At 41.8% G+C, this 19,684-nt stretch overlaps 2 protein-coding genes across 3 annotated transcripts in view; one reads left to right on the top strand and one right to left on the bottom strand.

The window, feature by feature from the left end:
* LOC133447583 (target of Myb1 membrane trafficking protein-like) overlaps nt 1–19,684 on the top strand; it is a 217,967-nt gene that overhangs the window by 67,947 nt on the left and 130,336 nt on the right. The window lies entirely within an intron of this gene.
* Nucleotides 1–19,684, bottom strand: part of grk4 (G protein-coupled receptor kinase 4) — a 74,040-nt gene that overhangs the window by 22,444 nt on the left and 31,912 nt on the right. The window contains exons 3-8 of one of the 2 annotated variants that reach the window (XM_061725947.1): nt 17,667–17,779; nt 11,215–11,292; nt 9,660–9,760; nt 4,842–4,934; nt 2,470–2,533; nt 1,674–1,814 (exon numbers count right to left, since the gene is read on the bottom strand). In XM_061725947.1, the coding sequence (XP_061581931.1) occupies nt 1,674–1,814; nt 2,470–2,533; nt 4,842–4,934; nt 9,660–9,760; nt 11,215–11,292; nt 17,667–17,779 (590 nt within the window). The remainder of the gene's footprint in view (nt 1–1,673; nt 1,815–2,469; nt 2,534–4,841; nt 4,935–9,659; nt 9,761–11,214; nt 11,293–17,666; nt 17,780–19,684) is intronic. The other variant, XM_061725953.1, reaches the window with a different exon arrangement.

The raw sequence follows: 19,684 nt of genomic DNA, 5'->3' as shown, positions 1-19,684 counted from the left end.
GTCATGGGGCTGTTCCTATGCAGAACATGTCCATGGTACTGGCCAATCGGCTAGCTTTCTCTTTCACTGGCCACGGTTACATGCGCTGTGTCCCAAACGCCATACTAAACAGTATATACTAAAAAGTATACTTAAATTCTGCACACTTTTGAGTAAATATCAGTAGTGTGCATTCATTCGGACGTACTATTAAGAACGCACAAGTCACTTCCTGCCGTTGGGAGGAAGTGGAAGTAGAAAAAAAGCACCAAAAAAAACAAGAAAACATCAGGTGCTAGAAAAACACATTTTAGATCATTCAGATCAATCTGGGCGTGTTTGCAACATCATCAAAAGAGTCCATTTGGCTTTCATTCAGCGTAATTAAAGCAGCACAATGTAACTTTCAGCTTTTGTTGAGTTTGGCAGCTCCTTTGGACAAAAGCGGTAGTGCTTTACCAGAAAGAACACTACATTTCCCATGATGCACCAGCGCGTACTGCCGGAAAACTCCTGTCCCCGACCCTGCATTTGTTTTGATAATGAATGAAATAAGACGGGACGGACTTTCAAAACTACTTTTCTGTTTTCAGCGGTCGTTTGCAGGATGGATAGTGAAGAGGTAATGTATCTATTTTTGGCTAAACAATATAATATGACGATGTTGAAAATCACTAAGTTCAACTTGGTTTTATTAGTGAAGTCTCCCCCGCCCCCCCTGTCCTGTTTCAGAGAGATAATGATCCCCAAACTACAAACTCATACGCTAGTCCAACATACTTACTAACAAAATAAAAAAATACTTTATAACCTGTGAATAACTGAATGCCCATTCCTTATATTTTGCAGATCAGCCCTGCACAATTTTACAGTTCTCAGGAAAAATACTAGAAATGTTCTATACATTTTCTTTGCATTGCATTCTTTCCTCTAGTGCTGTAATTCTATTCAATTATATTGAACATCCCTCCTCGTCTTTCAGCTCACGCCAGCGAGTGAACGCCGGGCCAATGTTTATTCTTGTCCGGGTATTTAGCCTGTTACTCTCCCACTTTCTTTTTTCGCCTCCTCCGATAAAACTTTTATTTTCTTGGGTTTTTTCGCTGCTTCGGCCATGATACCAGCTCCTACTGAGCTCTGCGCTCCACGCCCAGCTTTGGTCTCACTACAAATCAGGAAGGAGGGGGAAGTGACGTATGCCGTAAAGCAGTCAAAGCCGTAAAAATGTGTAGTTTTTTAGTGTGGCAGGGTTCCTACCATGCTCCTCAAAGTTACATAGTGCTAGTGAAGGAGATACAGACCCCTCAGACCATGACAGAGGTTCATTAAACCTGTTGGAAGTTGATGTACCATCACAATGACTCTGGAAATATTACATTAAGCTGGAAAAGTTACATAGTGCTGCTTTAAGCTGACGACACGTCTGTGTTAGGATATACTTACTTCTATCACTGCTTCATGTGCCTCCATATATGCGTTTGTATCTCTTTATCATGTCTCTCTCCTCCATGGCTTACAAACTCATGAAACATTGGTCAAGTTGAAGTCTACCTAAAGCAGCTTTTGCACAGCACACAACACAGCATTCCATTTCATCTGAAGGTCCTGTTGCTATCACAACGGCATCACATGCATGCACATAGAAAAGGGACAATTGTGTTGAAAAGTTGAATAAGAAAAAAGGTAGTACTTACTACAAAACTACTGTTAACTTTTTCTAAAATGCGTTTTTCATTTAGTGCCATTGCTTCACCTTTTCTTTTCTTCACCCGTTTCTTTTCCAACTTTTTACAGGCGTACATCTTACCGGTGGCACGTACTTGGCAGGCACAAACCTGGAAAAACCAATGGGGAGAAAACATCATCGATTGCTCACACGGAATAAAAAATAAAATAAAATAAAATCAACACGTTTAAAATGCACTTATGGAAGCTAAAGTGACGTACAACTAACTTCTCCATCAAGCATTCATCATGATTAAGATTGATAAACAATGATAAAGGTTTATCTAGACCAGGGGTCAGCAACCCAAAATGTTGAAAGAGTCATATCGGACCAAAAACACAAAAAACAAATATGTCTGGAGCAAAATGAAGTCTTGTATAAGCCTTAGAATGAAGGCAACACATGCTGCATGTAGCTATATTAGTTATAACTAGGGGAAGATTTTCTTTTTCATTAAAAAACGTTGAAATGTCGAGAAAAAAGTCAAAATTTCGAGAAAAGTCGAAATGTCGAGATTAATGTTTAAGTACAATCTCGAGAAAAAAAAGGCAGAATTTCAAGAAAAAAGTTGAAATGTCGAGGAAAAAGTCAAAATTTCGAGAAACTTAGTCGAAATTAAAAAAGGAAAAAAAGAAGAAAAAAAAGAAAAAGAGAAAAAAAAGAAGAAAAAAGGAAAAAAATAAGAAAAAAATACATCAGGGCGGCGCTAAAGAGCCGCGGGTTGCCGACCCGCAATCTAGCTGCTATTTTTTGATTGCACTTACCTCGCCAAATCCACCTTTTCCAAGTACTCTGTAATGTCTGAATGTATTTTTGGTTACCGGTTGCCTGTAGAGACAGAAAGAGGAATAAGTATCAGCCTTGTGCTTATTGTTTTCCAAATGGACTTTGAAGGCATTTCACATCTACGCTAATTATCGTATTTGTACAACAGTTTCAACTTCCGTACAATGTACGATCGATAGTCAGACGTGTATGATAATTTCCCAATCTCTCTCAAACAGTGAGTACTTTTTCACGACTGTTACTCACCATTAATCTGATTTGGAATCAGACTCGGGAGTCATTGGCCTTTAATTGATATGGTGTTTTGTCACATTTTATTTATTTTATCTTCACTTTCTCTCTCTCCCCCCATGCCACCAGCAAACTGCTTTCTCATTGTTGTAATGGACGATGGTTTTAGGCGAAGCACGATAGTTTGGGGCACAGATTGTTTCTGGTCCTGGTTTTGCCCGTCTGCCCCTCCTTGACTGTTAGCCTTTGCTGATCCTGTGCTTTTCTGCTTCTTTTAAGACCGAGGTTCGATTGTGGATTTAACAAGTTTTGGTATGAGCTCTTCTTCCATACTTGGAACTAGTGCTGTCAGGCGAATTAAAAAAATTAATCTAATTAATTACAGGATTTATAATTAATCCAATTAATCGCATTTTAATCTCATACCTGCTAAAGGTCCCCAAATAAAGAATTAGAATTCTAGGACATTACAACATTGCAGTGCATGATTAATCAATTGAATACACTAAGAAGAGAAGATTTGAAATCCACATTTTTATTGGTGAAGTGTTTCATAAATGAAATTCAAAAGAAAAAGCTCAAGCACATCAGCAAACCAATTAGGCCAGGTCTATTATTCAAAAATGCAATACAATTACAATTAAATAAATTAAATTCAGAAATAAAATAAGGCTGAGTCTCAAATAGGCACTTAAGCAGACTCTCAATTCAAAATTAAAACTAAAGTTGACTCTATACAGCAATTCTAGCACTAGTAGCTGTAACGTTTACAGTGGAACTTGTCCGGGCATGTTTAGCGTTTAAATGATCATTCAGGCTGGAGCAGCTCCGCTGATAGGAACATTATTTTTTACAAAATGTACAAATCACCGCGTTCTTGTTGATAGTCCGTCTTCTTTCTTTTTATACATAAACTTGCTGTTCAAAGGCCCTAACAAAGATTTTCTGGCCTCGCTCCCCTGAGTCGTCCAGGTCTGTAATTAATTAATGTAATTAACGCACTAAACTGACAGCCCTACTTGGAACCAAACCGGACCTTGGACTTGGTTTCTGAAGTTTCTGGAACAAGTTGTCCCAAACCCCCTCAAAAGTTCCCAAAGCTCGTCCTCTAACATTCTTCCTTCATCCTCCAGTGGCCGTGCGGCCGGCTACCGACCACCTGAAGAACCAAGTCACCTAAACCTAAACTGAATAAAGTCTCTTTCTTGCCATATCCTGAGTGTCTTTCTGTGGGTCCATATTTGCTGAAGCATTACAATAAAAGGGAAAAAGTAGAGGGAAAAATAAAGAAATACAGTTTATTTAATATTAGTGATGCCATTCACACAGGCCATGTGATGTTGCAGACAGAGTAATGCTTTAATATATTATTTCCAACAATTATGCAAGAATCATCAATGACTAAATCACATACAGGACTGTCTCAGAAAATTAGAATATTGTGATAAATTCCTTTATTTTCTGTAATGCAAAAATGTCATACATTCTGGATTCATTACAAATCAACTGAAATATTGCAAGCCTTTTATTATTTTAATATTGCTGATCATGGCTTACAGTTTAAGAAAACTCAAATATCCTATCTCAAAAAATTAGAATATTCTGGGAATCTTAATCTTAAACTGTAAGCCATAATCAGCTATATTAAAATAATAAATGGCTTGCAATATTTCAGTTGATTTGTAATGAATCCAGAATGTATGACTTTTTTTTTTTTTTTTTTTTTTTTTTTTTTTAAAATTGCATTACAGAAAATAAAAAACTTTATCACAATATTCTAATTTTCTGAGACAGTCCTGTACAGGCGCTGATTGGTGACACGCCCATTGTGTTACTCGTCTGCACATCCATTCTAAATCTAAAGAGCGAAATAACTGGAGTCAAATTCCTTGTTGGACAATGTTCGAACCCGGCCAATAAAGACGATTCTGATTCTGATTCTTGGATCATTTATTACTGGTTGATCCCAGCATTTATTTATTTCATTTCACTGATGGTTATTGTTTGACAAAGGCTTGTACTTTGAGAGCAACAGGAACATGTTTGCTGAGCATGCACAATCACAGGGCTCATTTTGATGTAAGAGTACATAGTGGAGAAAACAATGTCAACTACCCACCGTTCTAACCATTTCCACTGCAGGAAACGAGAGAAGTACATGGACTCCTGGTAGGAAGAAAATGGAGCCCCACTCAGATGATCACGAACTATTCTGCAGAGAGAGTGCAGAAACAGAGCTGGTGGTTATTTAATAACAAGAACAAAACGCTGCATGAGCCTCTCGGGCTTTGAACTGTTGCATAGCTGCACGCTTCCATGACCTTCCACATGTGCATGTTTGTGTATGCCCACATTTGGGCATTGCTTGTTGTGTCATGACTCAAAGCAACTATGAGAAAGAATAGAGAGGAGACATTTCCAGGAACAGCTGCTACTCAACATATCTAATCTCACCATAGCTGCCATTAGAACCGTCACAGGCTTTTTTCTCTTTGGCACTACTACCACAACAGTCATGAGCAGACCTGCACAGAGGCAGCTCTACAGCCACCTCAAGGATTCTCCTAAAGGTTATTAAAGCACCTAGAGCAGGGGTCGGCCACCCAAAATGTTAAAAGAGCCATATTGGATCAAAAACACAAAAAAACAAATATGTCTGGAGCCGCAAAACATTAAGTCTTGTATAAGCCTTAGAATGAAGGCAACACATGCTGCATGTAGATATATTAGTTAGAACTGGGGGAAGATTTTTTTTTTTCATTATGCACTTCGAGAAAAAAGTGGAAATGTCGAGAAAAAAGTGGAAATGTTCAGAAAAAGTAGAAATTTCAAGAAAAAAGTAGAAATGTCGAGATTAATGTTGAAGTACAATCTCGAGAAAAAAGTTGAAATGTCGAGAAAAAAGTTGAAATTTTGAGAAAAAAGTCGAAATGTCGAGATTAAAAAAGGAAAAAAGAGAAAAAAAAGTAAGAAAAAAGTGAAAAAGAAAAAAAGGAAAAAAAAGAAAAAGAGGAAAAAAAGGAAAAAATGAAAAAAAAGGTCAAACACTTTTGAAAAAGCTCCAGGAGCCACTAGGGCGGCGCTAAAGAGCCGCATGCGGCTCTAGAGCCGCGGGTTGCCGACCCCTGGTCTAGAAAAACAGGATGCCCTTGTTGCAAGCAGCAAACAGTCACCTTAGCCACCATTCAACTTTTTTGAGTGTCAGAAAGACTGAGAGTCTGAAAGACTGAGTGGCAGCGTAAACTTTCCGTTTGAGCAACTGGAAAACATCTAAAATGGGAAAGAGCTGTTGTGCAAGAAATCGAAGTTATCGTTTTACAGACTGCTGAAAAATAAGCTTAAGAGAGACAAATGGATCGCTGAAATTCACAGAAACAACTCGATTCCAGGCACCGAAACGTGGATTTGTGGTTCCCATTTTGTATCAGGTAATGTTGGATTTTTGGGTAGCTAACGTTAAACGGTCAAATCATAAAGTTCGGTGTCCTCATCACTTTAATTTCTACAACAAATCCTGCCTTGAAGTCGGACCAAGCGTCAAGACTTTTGTAAGCCTTCAAGCTTTGCTTCGTGTATTTCCCCGGTGTAGATTTAAGTTTTTAAGAAATAATAAGTACATATAAATATCAGGAAACTGGATCTGAGCCTAAACGAGTGTCAGAAAAGTTGATTAAAGCCCATTATGAAAACACTAAAGGGCTCTTTACTGTCAACATAGTGTTTAAACACGCGGACAAATGTACTACAATGATCACTGAAATAACTTGAGACTGATAAAAGTAAAATAAATCAGGATTTACTGAAAACTGGGTAATGAAAATCAGACATTGCTCTTGAATTTTGGTTAAATATTATTTATTTGATCTATTAAAATGATACAACTCTGGACTTAATAATTTTGTTGTGAAACCGTTGGAGTCAATCACTGCAATCAAGCAATTTGTGGAAGTATCAACCAGATTTGTGAACCTGCAGACAGGTGTTTTGGTCACTCATGAATAAACTGCTCCAGCTGTCTCGGCTTTCAAGGGTTTCTTCTCCAGACTGCAGATTTCAGCTCTTTCCACAGATGATCACTAGGATTTAGATCAGGGATGACACACGGGTACTGCAAGAATGGTCCCATTTTTTTCTGCTCTTATCAATCCTTTGAGTTTTTATCTGCATGTTTTTTGTCATTATCCTGTTAGAGGATCAATGACCTGCATCTGACACCAAGCTTTCTGGTACAGACAGTGTCTACTACACTGCATGTACAGTGGGGCAAAAAGGGATTTAGTCAGACACCAGTTGTGCAAGTTCTCCCAAGAGGCCTGTCATTTTCATCATAGGTTCACTTGAACAATGAGAGACAGAATGAAAAAAAGAAAATCACATTGTCTGATTTTTAAAGAATGTATTTGCAAATTATAGTGGAAAATTTGGTCAATAACAAAAGTTCATCTCAGTACTTTGTTATATACCCTTTGTTGGCAATGACAGAGGTAAAATGTTTTCTGTAAGTCTTCACAAGGTTTTCACACGGTGACTGCGTTTACATGCAGTCGATAACCCTTTTAAAACCCGAATATTGGCAATAACCCGAATTTGCACGTCCATGTAATCACCAATAACCCGAATTTGCTCATATTCGGGTTTTTAAAAACCCGAATATGACCCCTGGGTTACTCCTTTTAAAACCCGAATATTGGGTCATGTAAACACCAAACAGAATATCCCCATCAAATGGAACATGAATTTGTTTTCCGAGCATGCTCTGTTCAAAAGGAATCCTGGTCTTTTGAGTCCAGGAAGTTCTTCTAAACACGGAGAAACGCAAGATCAGGAGGAGACTAATCACTTCATAAATATAATGAAGGATATGAACATTTCTGCATTTGTAGACGGTAGAAAGTACCGGGATAGCCAGATTTACAAGAAGGTGAGCGAAAAGTTGTGCGAAGCAGTATTTATTTTGAATTTGGATACAGGAAGAAGAAGCAGAAATGACGGGAATTGCGTCATGGTGTTCTCCGTGCGTCGCTGGTTTGATCCAGATATCCCAAATGATTAATTACCATGTAAACGGAATATTCCCAATGTTTCAGTAACCGAAATGTTAGCAATAACCCGAATTTTGACTGCATGTAAACGTAGTCACTGTTGCTGGTATTTTGGTCCGTTCCTCCATGCAGATCTCCTCTAGAGTAGTGATGTTTTGGGGCTGTCGCTGGGAAACACGGACTTTCAGCTCCCTCCAAAGATTTTCTATGGGGTTGAGATCTGGAGACTGGCTAGGCCACTCCACGACCTTGAAAAGTTTCTTACGAAGCCGCTCCTTGGTTGCCCGACGGTGTGTTTGGATCATTGTCATGAAAGACCCAGCCACGTTTCATCTTCACTGCCCTGCTGATGGAAGGAGGTTTTCACTCTAAATCTCACCATACATGGCCCCATTCATTCTTTCCCTACATGGATCAGTCGTCCTGGTCCCTTTGCAGAAAATCATCCCCAAAGCATGATGTTTCCACCCCCGTGCTTCACAGTAGGTTTGGTGTTCTTTGGATGCAACTCAGCTTTCTTTCTCCTCCAAACACGACAAGTTGTGTTTCTACCAAAAAGTTCTTTTTTGGTTTCATCTGACCATGTAACATTCTCCCAATCCTCTTCTGCATCATCCAAATGCTCTCTAGCAAACTTCAGACGGGCCTGGACATGTACTGGCTTAAGCAGGGGGAACGTCTGGCCCTGCAGGATCTGAATCCCTGGTGGCGTAGTGAGTTACTGATGGAACCTTTGTTACTTTGGTCCCAGCTCTCTGCAGGTCCTTCACTAGGTCCCCCGTGTGGTTCTGGGATCTTTACTCACCGTTCTTGAGTAAAGAAGAACGGTGAGTTCTTCTTTACAAAGAAAAAAAGAGATATGTTTAATGATTCGTTGAGTACCGGGGCCTTGCCGCAAACGCTAACTGAGGCTTCCATAACACTTATACCAAAGCCGGGGAAGGACTGAACACAGTGTGGATCATATCGACCCATCTCGTTGTCAAATAGTGACATTAAAATTCTGGCCAAGGCACTTGCCCGGCGCCTAAAATCTGTTACTGATGAGGTGATCTCCCCTGATCAAACAGGTTTCATGACCAGTCGCCACTCCTTCTCTAACATCCGGAGCCTTCTCAACGTCATATACTCCCCTGCATCCGGGGAGGCACCAGAAGCGGTTATCTCCCTGGATGCAGAGAAGGCTTTTGACAGAGTGGAGTGGGCGTATTTATTTGAATGTCTGCAGGCCTTTGGTTTCAGTCCCACCTTTATTGCCTGGATTAATCTTCTATATGTTACGTCACCATCAGTGGTTACGAACGGAAAGCGATCTGAATTTTTCCCATTATCAAGAGGGACACGTCAGGGATGCCCCCTAAGTCCACTTCTGTTTGCATTTGCCATCGAGCCACTGTCCATCATGTTAAAATCATCCCATGAAATAAACAGAATCTCTATATGGGGGAGGGAACACAAGGTGGCTCTGTACGCCGATGACTTACTGTTGTACGTGTCCAACCCGGTGCGGTGTGTTCCCTACATAGTTCAGGTACTGCATAGATTTGGTATCTTTTCGGGATATCAGACTAACCTTGCGAAAAGCGAGTGCTTTCCGGTGAACAACCCAGCTCTTGCAATTCCACAAAGGGACCTGCCATTTCATCTGTCTAAATCTGGCTTCAGATATTTATGAATAAACATTACACGGACCTTCTCTAAACTATACAAAGAAAATTTCACACCTCATCCACCACCTTTATCCACCATGAGCCGAACAACAAAAAAAACAAACAGCAGGTCTTAGGAGGTTAATGGCAGAAGATAAAGGCGATATATTGGCCCCTAACAAATGTTTGGCAAATTGAGGAGTTCTAATCCCAGCTAAGGACAGGATATAGTACTTAAAGACATACTTGGTGCAGTCATTGAAGAGCTCCTTACACGGACTCTGCTCCAGCCTCTCCCGGCAGCCTGTCACGATGTCCTGGGGGACTTCTGGCAGATGAGCCGCCGCCTGGAGGGTCAGAGACAAAACCAGAGTCAGGCACACACATACAGGAGGTGGCTCTGCTTTAATAGAGCTAGAGACTGTCAAAGATGCAAAAATAGTTAGCAATTTTCAAGTTGCAGATCTACAGCGTCCAGCTTGCACTACAAGACGACTGATTACATTATGTTTCATTCGTTCTGACAAATTTTAAATATAACTTTGGGTTTTTAGAAGTAATTAGGTTGTTAACTCTTCTTACTGTGATCATGACGGTACGTAACAGAAGTATAAACACATTTATATGCAGAACTTTACAAATATAGCCATTTATGTTGCGCGCACGCAGTTATTCCTTAGTAGTAAAAATGTGAAACCTCTTAAATTAAACCTGAAAGTCTACACTTTAACGGCATATTGATTATTTTATTTATATCCTTTATAGTAGTGTATGAATCACAAGTCCCCCAGGTGCCACGACAATTTTAAGAAATTCACAGGTTAATTAAGCACCCGAGACAGAAATGCCAATAAGGCAGTAAGGAGCCTGAAGAGAGCACGGATGGAGATGGACACACTGTTTATAGACATGGCCACTCATCTGAAAATAAGGGATTGCCATTTGAGATTATTCTTTTTGCAGATATAAAAATAAAACATTCAAGTACAACTGTTTAGCCAAATGACATGTTAGAGCACTTACTGTCATGTTTTTCACATATTTCATCTTCCATAAGACAAGACAAAAGCAGATGAGCTACATATGAGCTAAACACTTGATATCTTTATATCCAGTTTGTTGTGTAGTATTTTGTATGGCTGAAATGCTTGGTGCAGGCGACTACCAACACATTAAAGCAGTATTTCTCAATCCTGGTCCTTGTGGGCCCCTGTCGTGCATGTTTTAGATGCTACCCTGCTTCAACACACCGTGATAAAAGTACCTGTGTCATCAACAGAGTTGTGCAGACCATGGTGACAAGCTAATGAGGACCTTTAATTAGAATCAGGTCTGTTGGTGCAGGGAAACATCTAAAACATGCAGGACAGGGGCCCACAAGGACCAGGGTTGAGAAACACTGCATTAAAGAGTGATGCAAACAAGCAATTATGGCTTACAGTTTAAGATTACGATTCCTAGAATATTCTATTTTTTTTAGATGATATTTGAGTTTTCTTAAGCTGTAAGCCATGATCAGCAATATTAAAATAATAAAAGGCTTGCAATATTTCAGTTGATTTGTAATGAATCCAGAATGTATGACATTTTTGTTTTTTTTAATTGCATTACAGAAAATCACAATATTCTAATTTTCTGAGACAGTCCTGTAATATAATATAATACAAAACATAAGTGTTATCAATTTCTGTAAATATACCACCCCTTGATGTTTCCTATATCCTTAAGATGCCTTTCAACATATTCTTATTTTTTTCCCCCCAAAGCTAACTAGTATAGTCATAAATTAAGTATGTCTTACCCCATTATTAAAGTATGTGTCCAAAACTTTCAGTCCACAGTCCCTCCTCTTCTCATCAGGAGCTAGTTGGTACAATGCCTATCAGAGAAATACAGAAGCATGAGCAGCCACATCACACCACGTTCCTCAAGTCATCGGTAATACCTTTGCAAAAAACAGGAGACACAACACAGAAAAAGAGAAAGGCAAAGGGGGAGGTATACAGAGAAAATTGTGGTGGAAATTAGCGTTGGGCCATAAAGACGTTAGCAGTGACATTAAAACGTAACTTTAGCAGTCTTATCTTTGTAAAGGCAGCAAACTGGCAACCATGCTCATCTTCACACTTCATCCATTGATTACTATCAGTATGATGACTCAGTTTTTATAGCAGACTGTGTTTGAGTTGCATATTGTTTTACATGGGGAGTTGAAATGCCTCATGTACTGGGATCTGTTTAACCCTTGTACCGTCTTTGGGTCAAAATTACCTAATTCTCCTGTTCCTTCTTTCCTCCTGCTCTCTCCTTCCTTCTCCCGTCCTCTTTTCTCCCTTCTTTCCTTCTTTACTCCTTTCCTTCTTTCTTTTCTCCCTTCCTTCCTTCTTTCCTCCACTCTTAGATTCTTTCCTTGTTTTCTCCTTCCTTCCTTCTTTCCTCCCTTCTTTTTTCCCTTCTTTCCTCCCTTCCTTCTTTTTTCCCTTCTTTCCTTCCTTCTTTCCTTCCTCCCTTCCTTCCTTCTTTATCCGTTCCTTCTTTCCTTCCTTCCTTCTTTCCTCCCTTCCTTCCTTCCTTCTTTCCTCCCTTCCTTCTCTCTTTTTTCCCCTCCTTCCTTCTTTCCTCCCTTCTTTCCTTATTTTCTTCCTTCTTTTCTCCCTCCCTTCCTCCCTTCTTCCCTTCCTTCCTTCCTTCCTTCCTCGACCCGAAGACAGCACAAGGGTAAAAAACACTTTTTTAATGGGATACCTGTAATATCAAACATGATAAAACAATGTGAACAAACTGAACCACAAACTAAAACAGTTCAGCTGAGCTCAGCTTTGAACAATGGACAGACTGCACAGACTACATGGACCTACTTGAATTTTTGCAAACAAATGCCTGTGGTGAATCAGGACACCGTGTCCTCTGAGCTAACGTCCTTTGTAGTTAAGAGGATGGGACTTCATTAAGGATGATCACACTTTAAAAGTCACAGATGCACAACATCTAGTTCCCTGATGTTTTAACAAACAGACATTCTTTGGTAAGACAAAAATAGGCTAGCCCATAGTGCAAAGAAGATTCATTGCAGCATCAGGGCTTCATTTGCTATATCCATGACTACGTTTACATGCAGTCAAAATTGGGGTTAAGGTCAATATTCCGGTTACTGAAACATTGGGAATAATGTGTTTCCATGCGTGAGCAAACAGGGTTATCCCTGTTTACATGGTGATTAATCATTTGGGATATCTGAATCAAACCAGCGACGTACGGAGAACATCATGACGCAATTCCCATCATTTCCGCTTCTTCTTCCTGAATCCAAATCCAAAACAACAACAACAACAATAACAGCAGCACGGCGGATAATGAACAGCCCAGTAATAGTCGCCTTCTTTTGTGCTTTGGTGCTGGTACTGACCAGCACTGTCTTCCAGCGGAGCTTGATCTGGTCTGGCGTTCGTACAAATCCTGCTTTGCGCAACTTTTCGCTCACCTTCTTGTAAATCTGGCTATCCCGGTACTTTCTACCGTCTACAAATGCAGAAATGTTCATATCTTTCATTACATTTATGAAGTGATTAGTCTCCTCCTGGTCTTGTGTTTCTCCGTGCTTATAAGAACTTTCTGGACTCAAAAGAGCAAGATTCCTTGCGAAAAGAACATGCGCAGAAAACAAATTCCTGTTTCATTTGATGGGGATATCCCATTAGGCGTTTACATGACCCAATATTCAGTTGGAAAAGGAGTAACCCAGGGATCATATTCAGGTTTTTAAAAACCGGAATATGAGCAAATTCCGGTTATTCAAAGGGGTTATTGGTGTTTACATGGCCGTGCGCAACCGGGTTATTGCTAATATTCTGGTTATAAAAGGCTTATTGACTGCATGTAAATCAATGTCACGCTGTGAAATGGCTTTTTCAACAAATCTTTTTCATGAACCAATTCTGGTTACTGAAAAGAAAGGCTGTTCCCATCACTAGGTAAACATCACACAAAGAGGGACTTCAGTGCAGCGTTCAACACCGTTGACCACTCCGTCCTCCTGAAACGTTTGGATTAGCATGTTGGCCTGTGGGGTGTTGTGCTACACTGGTTCAAATCATATCTAACAAACACAAGTTTCTCCATTATGATTCTCCTCAGCCCCTTAGACTTCTGGTGTGCTACAGGGATCCAGTTTGGGCCCTGTATACATGCTGACATTAGTGTCAACAATTTCCAACCATAACGTCTGTATTCATCTGTAAGCAGATGATCCGCTAAGCTCTCTGCCAATCAAGCATAGTTCATCAAATGCCCTGGAATCCATCCACAGATGCCTAGATGTCATTAAACTCTCAAAACGTCTTCCATTTAAATGAGAAAAAGACTGAATGCATTGTATTTGCTCCTTCCAAGCTCCAGAGCCTACGGCGTAGGGTACACGGCGACCCGCACCGTACGGCACGCAGCGACGCGTAACCTACGCCGTAGGCTCTGCGTTGGTGTAACGCGGAACAATAAATCAGCCTTTATTCTGGCGAGATCTGAAGATACAACACAACAACGAGCAAGCAAGTGATTATGTACATTCACTGAGTGAATATTATGAAAGTAAAATATATATTTCTCACTAGAAATGTACCGTATTTTCGCGACTATTAGGCGCACATAAAGTTTTTTTTTTTTTAAAGAATGTGCCGCGCGCCCAATGAAACGGTGCGCCGTATCTATTACCTGTATTACGGTAATGTAAGGCGGACGGCCACAATGACAACGGTAAAGGGAGAAGGGGGCATGTGAAGCACCCGTGAGTTGCGGACGTGATAGAGACCATCCACAGACGTTAAAGGGGGAAGGGGGAGGGGTTGAAGCACAGAGCGGGTGGAAGGAGCGTTTCAACGGCCACCATTCGACTGAAAGCAGTAGCGCTGGCGGAAGAAATGAAAATTTAACATTTTCATGGAGGTCAGTCTTGGTGCTTTCGCTTCATGAAACGGTGCCAGCGCAGCTGCAGCGCCCGGCGGATTATATGGAAAAGATGGAGAGCTTCCACTCATTCTGCAGCCGACACATCACCGACAAACGCGTCCAGCCCAGACACATCACCAACATGGACGAGGTGCCGCTCACATTCGACATCCCGGTGAATAACGCGGTGGAGAGGATGGGACCAGCGCGGTGGAGAGGACAGGGGTGCTCGTCGCCGCCGTACCCTACGCCGTAGGCTAGCGCGGTGGAGAGGACGGGGACCGTCAGGCGTGGCGGAGAGGACGGGGACAGCGCGGGGGAGAGGACGGACAGAAACTGTATGGGGATTTTTAAAAGATAAACTTTGCCTAAAGAGACTTTTCCAGCCAGAGTCATTATAAAGCAAATGAAAGGGCTGGCTGGATGAAGGCATGATGATCCAGTGGCTGAGGCAGGTCTATGTGCGGCGACCCGGTGGTTTTTCTCACACACTTGGGCTAACATGTCTGCTGGGACTGTTGTTCGGGCTTTTGCGAAAGCCGGCATTTCCGAGGCGCCGCGCGGCACGGAAAGTGACTCTGACAGCGAGGAAATTCGGACTGGCACAGCTGATTTGCTCCGTGTCTGTAGACAGCGCTTTTTTTTAGGTCGGTGCGCCGTATGTGTGTTTTAAATCCAAAAATTACACACAAAACTGAGGGTGCGCCTTTCCACACGGTGCGCCGAATGGTCGTGAAAATACGGTAATCAAAATGCATTTTTATGCAGGAACTAACTCAAAATATGGATTTTATTCACTAAAAATGAGAAATGTCCGCCATGTTTTTTTGTTTGATTCAGTCTGCAAATGACGACGTAAAGCATTCCGGGAAATTTTCTCTGGCCCTCGGTCGGTGAGTCAGACCCCGTCCACACGTAGCCGGATATCTGCGGATATCTGCTAAACCGGAGATATTTTCCTACGTTTTGACCTGTCATCCACACGAAAACGCAAATAAACGAAGGTTTAAAAAAACTCCGGGCAAAGTGAAGATTTTTGAAAACTCCGTTTATGTAGATGCGTGTAGACGGACACAACCGGAGTTTTGCGTTTTCGAACGTCACATTATGCGCCAAAACAACAACAAATCTGCTCTGACGTGCAACTTTTGTTCACTACAGAACTACGGATGATCCAGCATCTGTTCTCCAAGCTATTTATTAAATAAATGGTCTCTGGTCTTGACCACCGTGTACTGCGTTACACCGCGGAGCCGCCGCGGAGCCCGCAGAGCCGCCGCGGAGCCCGCAGAGCCGCCGAGGTGCAGCTTCCCCCGGAGCCGCAGATGATCTACAGGTTAGAATGCTTATGAATGTGTTCGAAAACGCAGATCTTCGGTTACGTGTGGAAGGGTTTTTTTTTTAAAACGATGTAATGTGGATGCAAATTTTTTTATAAACGGAGGGGGGAAATATTCGTTTTTAAAAATACCCGGCTACGTGTGGACGGGGTCTCAGTATCTGAAATCCCTCGCTGTGAAGGGTTAGAATCATACCCCCTACCCCTCGATATCCCCACTAGCCCTACATGCAAAGAGGAATAGGGACACCACTACCTTCACGGGAACACGCAAAATTTAGGGGTAGTGCTGAAAAGTAGGACCAGGGGGGGATTGGGACTGGCCCTTAAGTCACTTCAGTGCAGTGACATGCACATCTAAATCAAGCTACTTGCTACAATCTAGCTAAGGATTAAACTGGAGTTTCCGAGATAGCCAAGTATACATGCGCGACAATCGATTATTGAGTGAGGTGCGTTCGACTCTGCAATGCTGGGCAGTGCCACACACTCTTTTGCGTTGGCGTTCTTCCAGTTAGTTCTTTGTTGTTCGTCTTCTTCTTCTCCTACTGTGTTGATATTCTGGCTCTTGCGGTGTCGTCACTTCTGGAAGAGGGGTCCCGGGACAGTCAGTAACTCGGCTAAGCGTGGGTTGCGCATACATGCCGTAATAACTCGAATTAGGACGCATTCTCTGGCACTAACAGCTCGATCTCAAGAGCTCCAATTCGGTTCAACTACACACCGGCTAAGATGTATACATGGCTTTAAAAAATTCGATATCAATTGGATTAAGGCAAAAATTCGATTTACTGTTAATGCATGTAAACATACTGACTGTTTGCCTGCCTCAAAGAACACAGCAGGTTCTTATGAAAGCACCACGACTCGCACCGGGGTTTAAGACACAAGCTTAGGCCTGTGTTTGCCTGTTCCCTCAGGGGACCCGTCTCTGACGTGGGTTTGACCTCACGGAGGAGAGCAGGGAGAAAGAGGGGGATCTGCTTTCTGACAGTTAGTCTAAGGCCCCGTTTACACGTAGCCGGGTATTTACAAAAACGGAGGCGTTTTCATGCGTTTTGGCCGTTCGTTTACACGGAAACGGAGGTCAAAGTCACCAAAAACGATCATTTCTGAAAACTCCGGCCAAAGTGGAGATTTTCAAAAACTCCGTTTTCCCGTTTGCGTCTAAACGGAGGAAAACAGAGGAAAACGGAGATTTAAGCTTCAGAACGTCACATTATGCACCAGAAACTCACCAGCGTCATGTGTGCGACCTGTGTTTACAATTAGTTTGGCCACCGTCAATATTTTCTTGTATTTTACCTGTTTAATATTCTAAAGTCACACTTAAAAGTAACTCCCCCCCCCCGTCCAGCCTCCTGCTCATTCAAGCCTGTGAGCGCGTCAGCCAGCAGCATGAGCCTGAATTATGGTTCTGCGTTAAATCGACGGCGTAGGGTACGCGGCGACGCGCAAGGTACGTGCGCGTCGCCGCGTACCCTACGCCGTAGGCTCTGCGTTAATGTAACGCGGAACCATAAATCAGCCTTAACTGGAAGTTACACACGTGTCATTTGTTGATGTTTTTCCAGGATTCTGATTGGCTTGCATGACGTTAAGAGCGTTTTCATGCGGGTCCGTGTAAACGAGGATTTTTTTGAAAACGTAGAGGGGAAAATATCCGTTTTTGTAAATACCCGGCTACGTGTAAACGTGGCCTAAGTCCCTAGTTAATCCCCACGCTCACCCCACCCTCCACACCACGCTGCTGCCAAAAGCAGGCAAAAGGACTTCACACCAACTTTCCTCTCCCATTTCTTGCTATGCAGGGCCTGGTCTCTTGGGAAAGACCACCGACAGATGGAGAATATGAGAAAAAATGGAAAACAGAAACAGCCAGCCAAGTGAAAAGGGTCTGTGAGAAAGGGATAACTATAACAGCAAATTATATTCAGGGTAACGGCAAAAAGCACTCAAATTCAAAGTCTTACCACAGCATCCATAAACTCAATGCAGCGCTTCAGGTCTGGCCTTGTATCACAGTACTGACGGAATAACCTCCGACCAATGGGCTGCTTCTCACATAGACTGGTATAGTCCCTGTCTGAAATGAAGAGGGAGGGAGCAAGTGGGTGGGGGGGTTGACAGAGACATGGAGAGAGCACAAGACGGAGAGAGAAAAACAAAAAAGGAAGGAATTTAACACCACAGACTTAACATTACAATAAACCAGTGGTTTCTAACCTTAAGAGTTGCAGCCTTCAGGTGGTCTAAAGGTTCATGAGATGCCTCTGAGGTAAACAATACATGCGGGATTTGACAACAGTCTTGGCCTGTAATAATGGCAGAGGTCTGGGCTGACATAAACAAAGGTCGCCTCAGTACTGGCAGGGCAAGTATGGAAAGGAAGAGAGGAAAAAAAAGCATGCATGTTAGTATAATGTGCAAGTCAGAGGCCAGTTTAAATCAACCCAATGAAATAATCATGTCGTTTTTAACAATTCATTGTATCAAACTGAGCTTTTTTCAGAGTAACATATTATACAACGGTGCTTCAGATCAGTCAAGTCTGCAGTTACATATGGTATCCACGCACATCATTTACAATGATAACTATGGGCAGAAATATGTGCCACTAGAAACTGAATTTGAATAATTTATATTTGAATTGCTCAACTTGAATAATTGCATTAAAAAACTGAATCTGAATCACATAATTTGAATTTGTATTGTTTAATTTGAATCATTGCATTGAAAAACAGAATCTACAGGACTATCTCAGAAAATTAGAATATTGTGATAAAGTTCTTTATTTTCTGTAATGCAATTTAAAAAACTAAAATGTCATACATTCTGGATTCATTACAAATCAACTGAAATATTGCAAGCCTTTTATTATTTTAATATAGCTGATTATGGCTTACAGTTTAAAGCAGCACAATGTAACTTTCAGCTTTTCTGAGTTTGGCGGCATCTTTTGGACAAAAGCGGTAGTTGGGGTTAATTGCACCGCAGAGAGCTGGCGAGCAACTGCGTTTAGCTGGAGAAGTGGGAATAAAACCTGTGTTTTGATCCGACCCGTCTGTGTGAGTGTTTGTGGTTTAAGGCTGTTTATGGTTCTGCGTTAAATCGACGCAGAGCCTACGGCGTAGGGTACGCGGCGACACGCACCGTACGTTGCGTGTCGCCACGTACCCTACGCCGTAGGTCTGCGTCGATTTAACGCAGAACCATAATTCAGGCTTTACTGTGTGGAAGCCGGTGTTTGGTCGTTACAGCCGCGATCCAAAGCGAGCCGACGACTCTTTCACTCTTTTACTTTGTTATATCAGATACTTGGCCTACGTGGTTCTGCCTCTGAGCAGGAAACCGTTGAAAAGTTAAACCATTAGGATCTTTTCCCCACGTCTGTTGTGTAGAGCTGCTGCAGCAGCAACGGGTTACCAGCTTCTGCAGAGCTCTGCGCTCCAAGCCCCGCCCATTTTCGTCTCGACTGCGAATCGGGAAGGAGAGGGAAGTGACGTATGCCGTAAAGCAGTCAAAGTCGTAAAGATTTGTAGTTTTTTAGTGTGGCAGGGTTCCTACCATGCTCCTCAAAGTTACATAGTGCCAGTGAAGGTGATACAGACCCCTCAGACCATGACAGAGGTTTCATTAAACCTGTTGGAAGTTGATGTTCCATCACAATGACTCTGGAAATATGATATTAAGGTGGAAAAGTTACGTAGTGTCGCTTTAAGATTAAGATTCCCAGAATAATTTTTTGAGATAGGATATTTGAGTTTTCAAATATGTTTGACATGTCTAGAGACATGTCTAGAGCCGCGGGTTGCTGACCCCTGGTTTAGACCAAACGTCTAGCGTGGCATCATACCAGTGCGACAACAACAAACACTACAAACAACAAAAGCAGGAGTCATCCAGCAGGCCGTGTTTGTTCTGCTTGGCTTTTGTTTCATTGTATGTAGAATACATGCCACATTTTATGAGAGAAGGTTGCCTAACCTCA

Source organism: Cololabis saira, chromosome 1 (assembly GCF_033807715.1).
Source record: "Cololabis saira isolate AMF1-May2022 chromosome 1, fColSai1.1, whole genome shotgun sequence".
Taxonomy (NCBI): Eukaryota; Metazoa; Chordata; class Actinopteri; order Beloniformes; family Belonidae; genus Cololabis; species Cololabis saira.
Note: the sequence above shows the minus strand (reverse complement) of the source record. Positions and strands in the feature narration are given on the sequence as shown.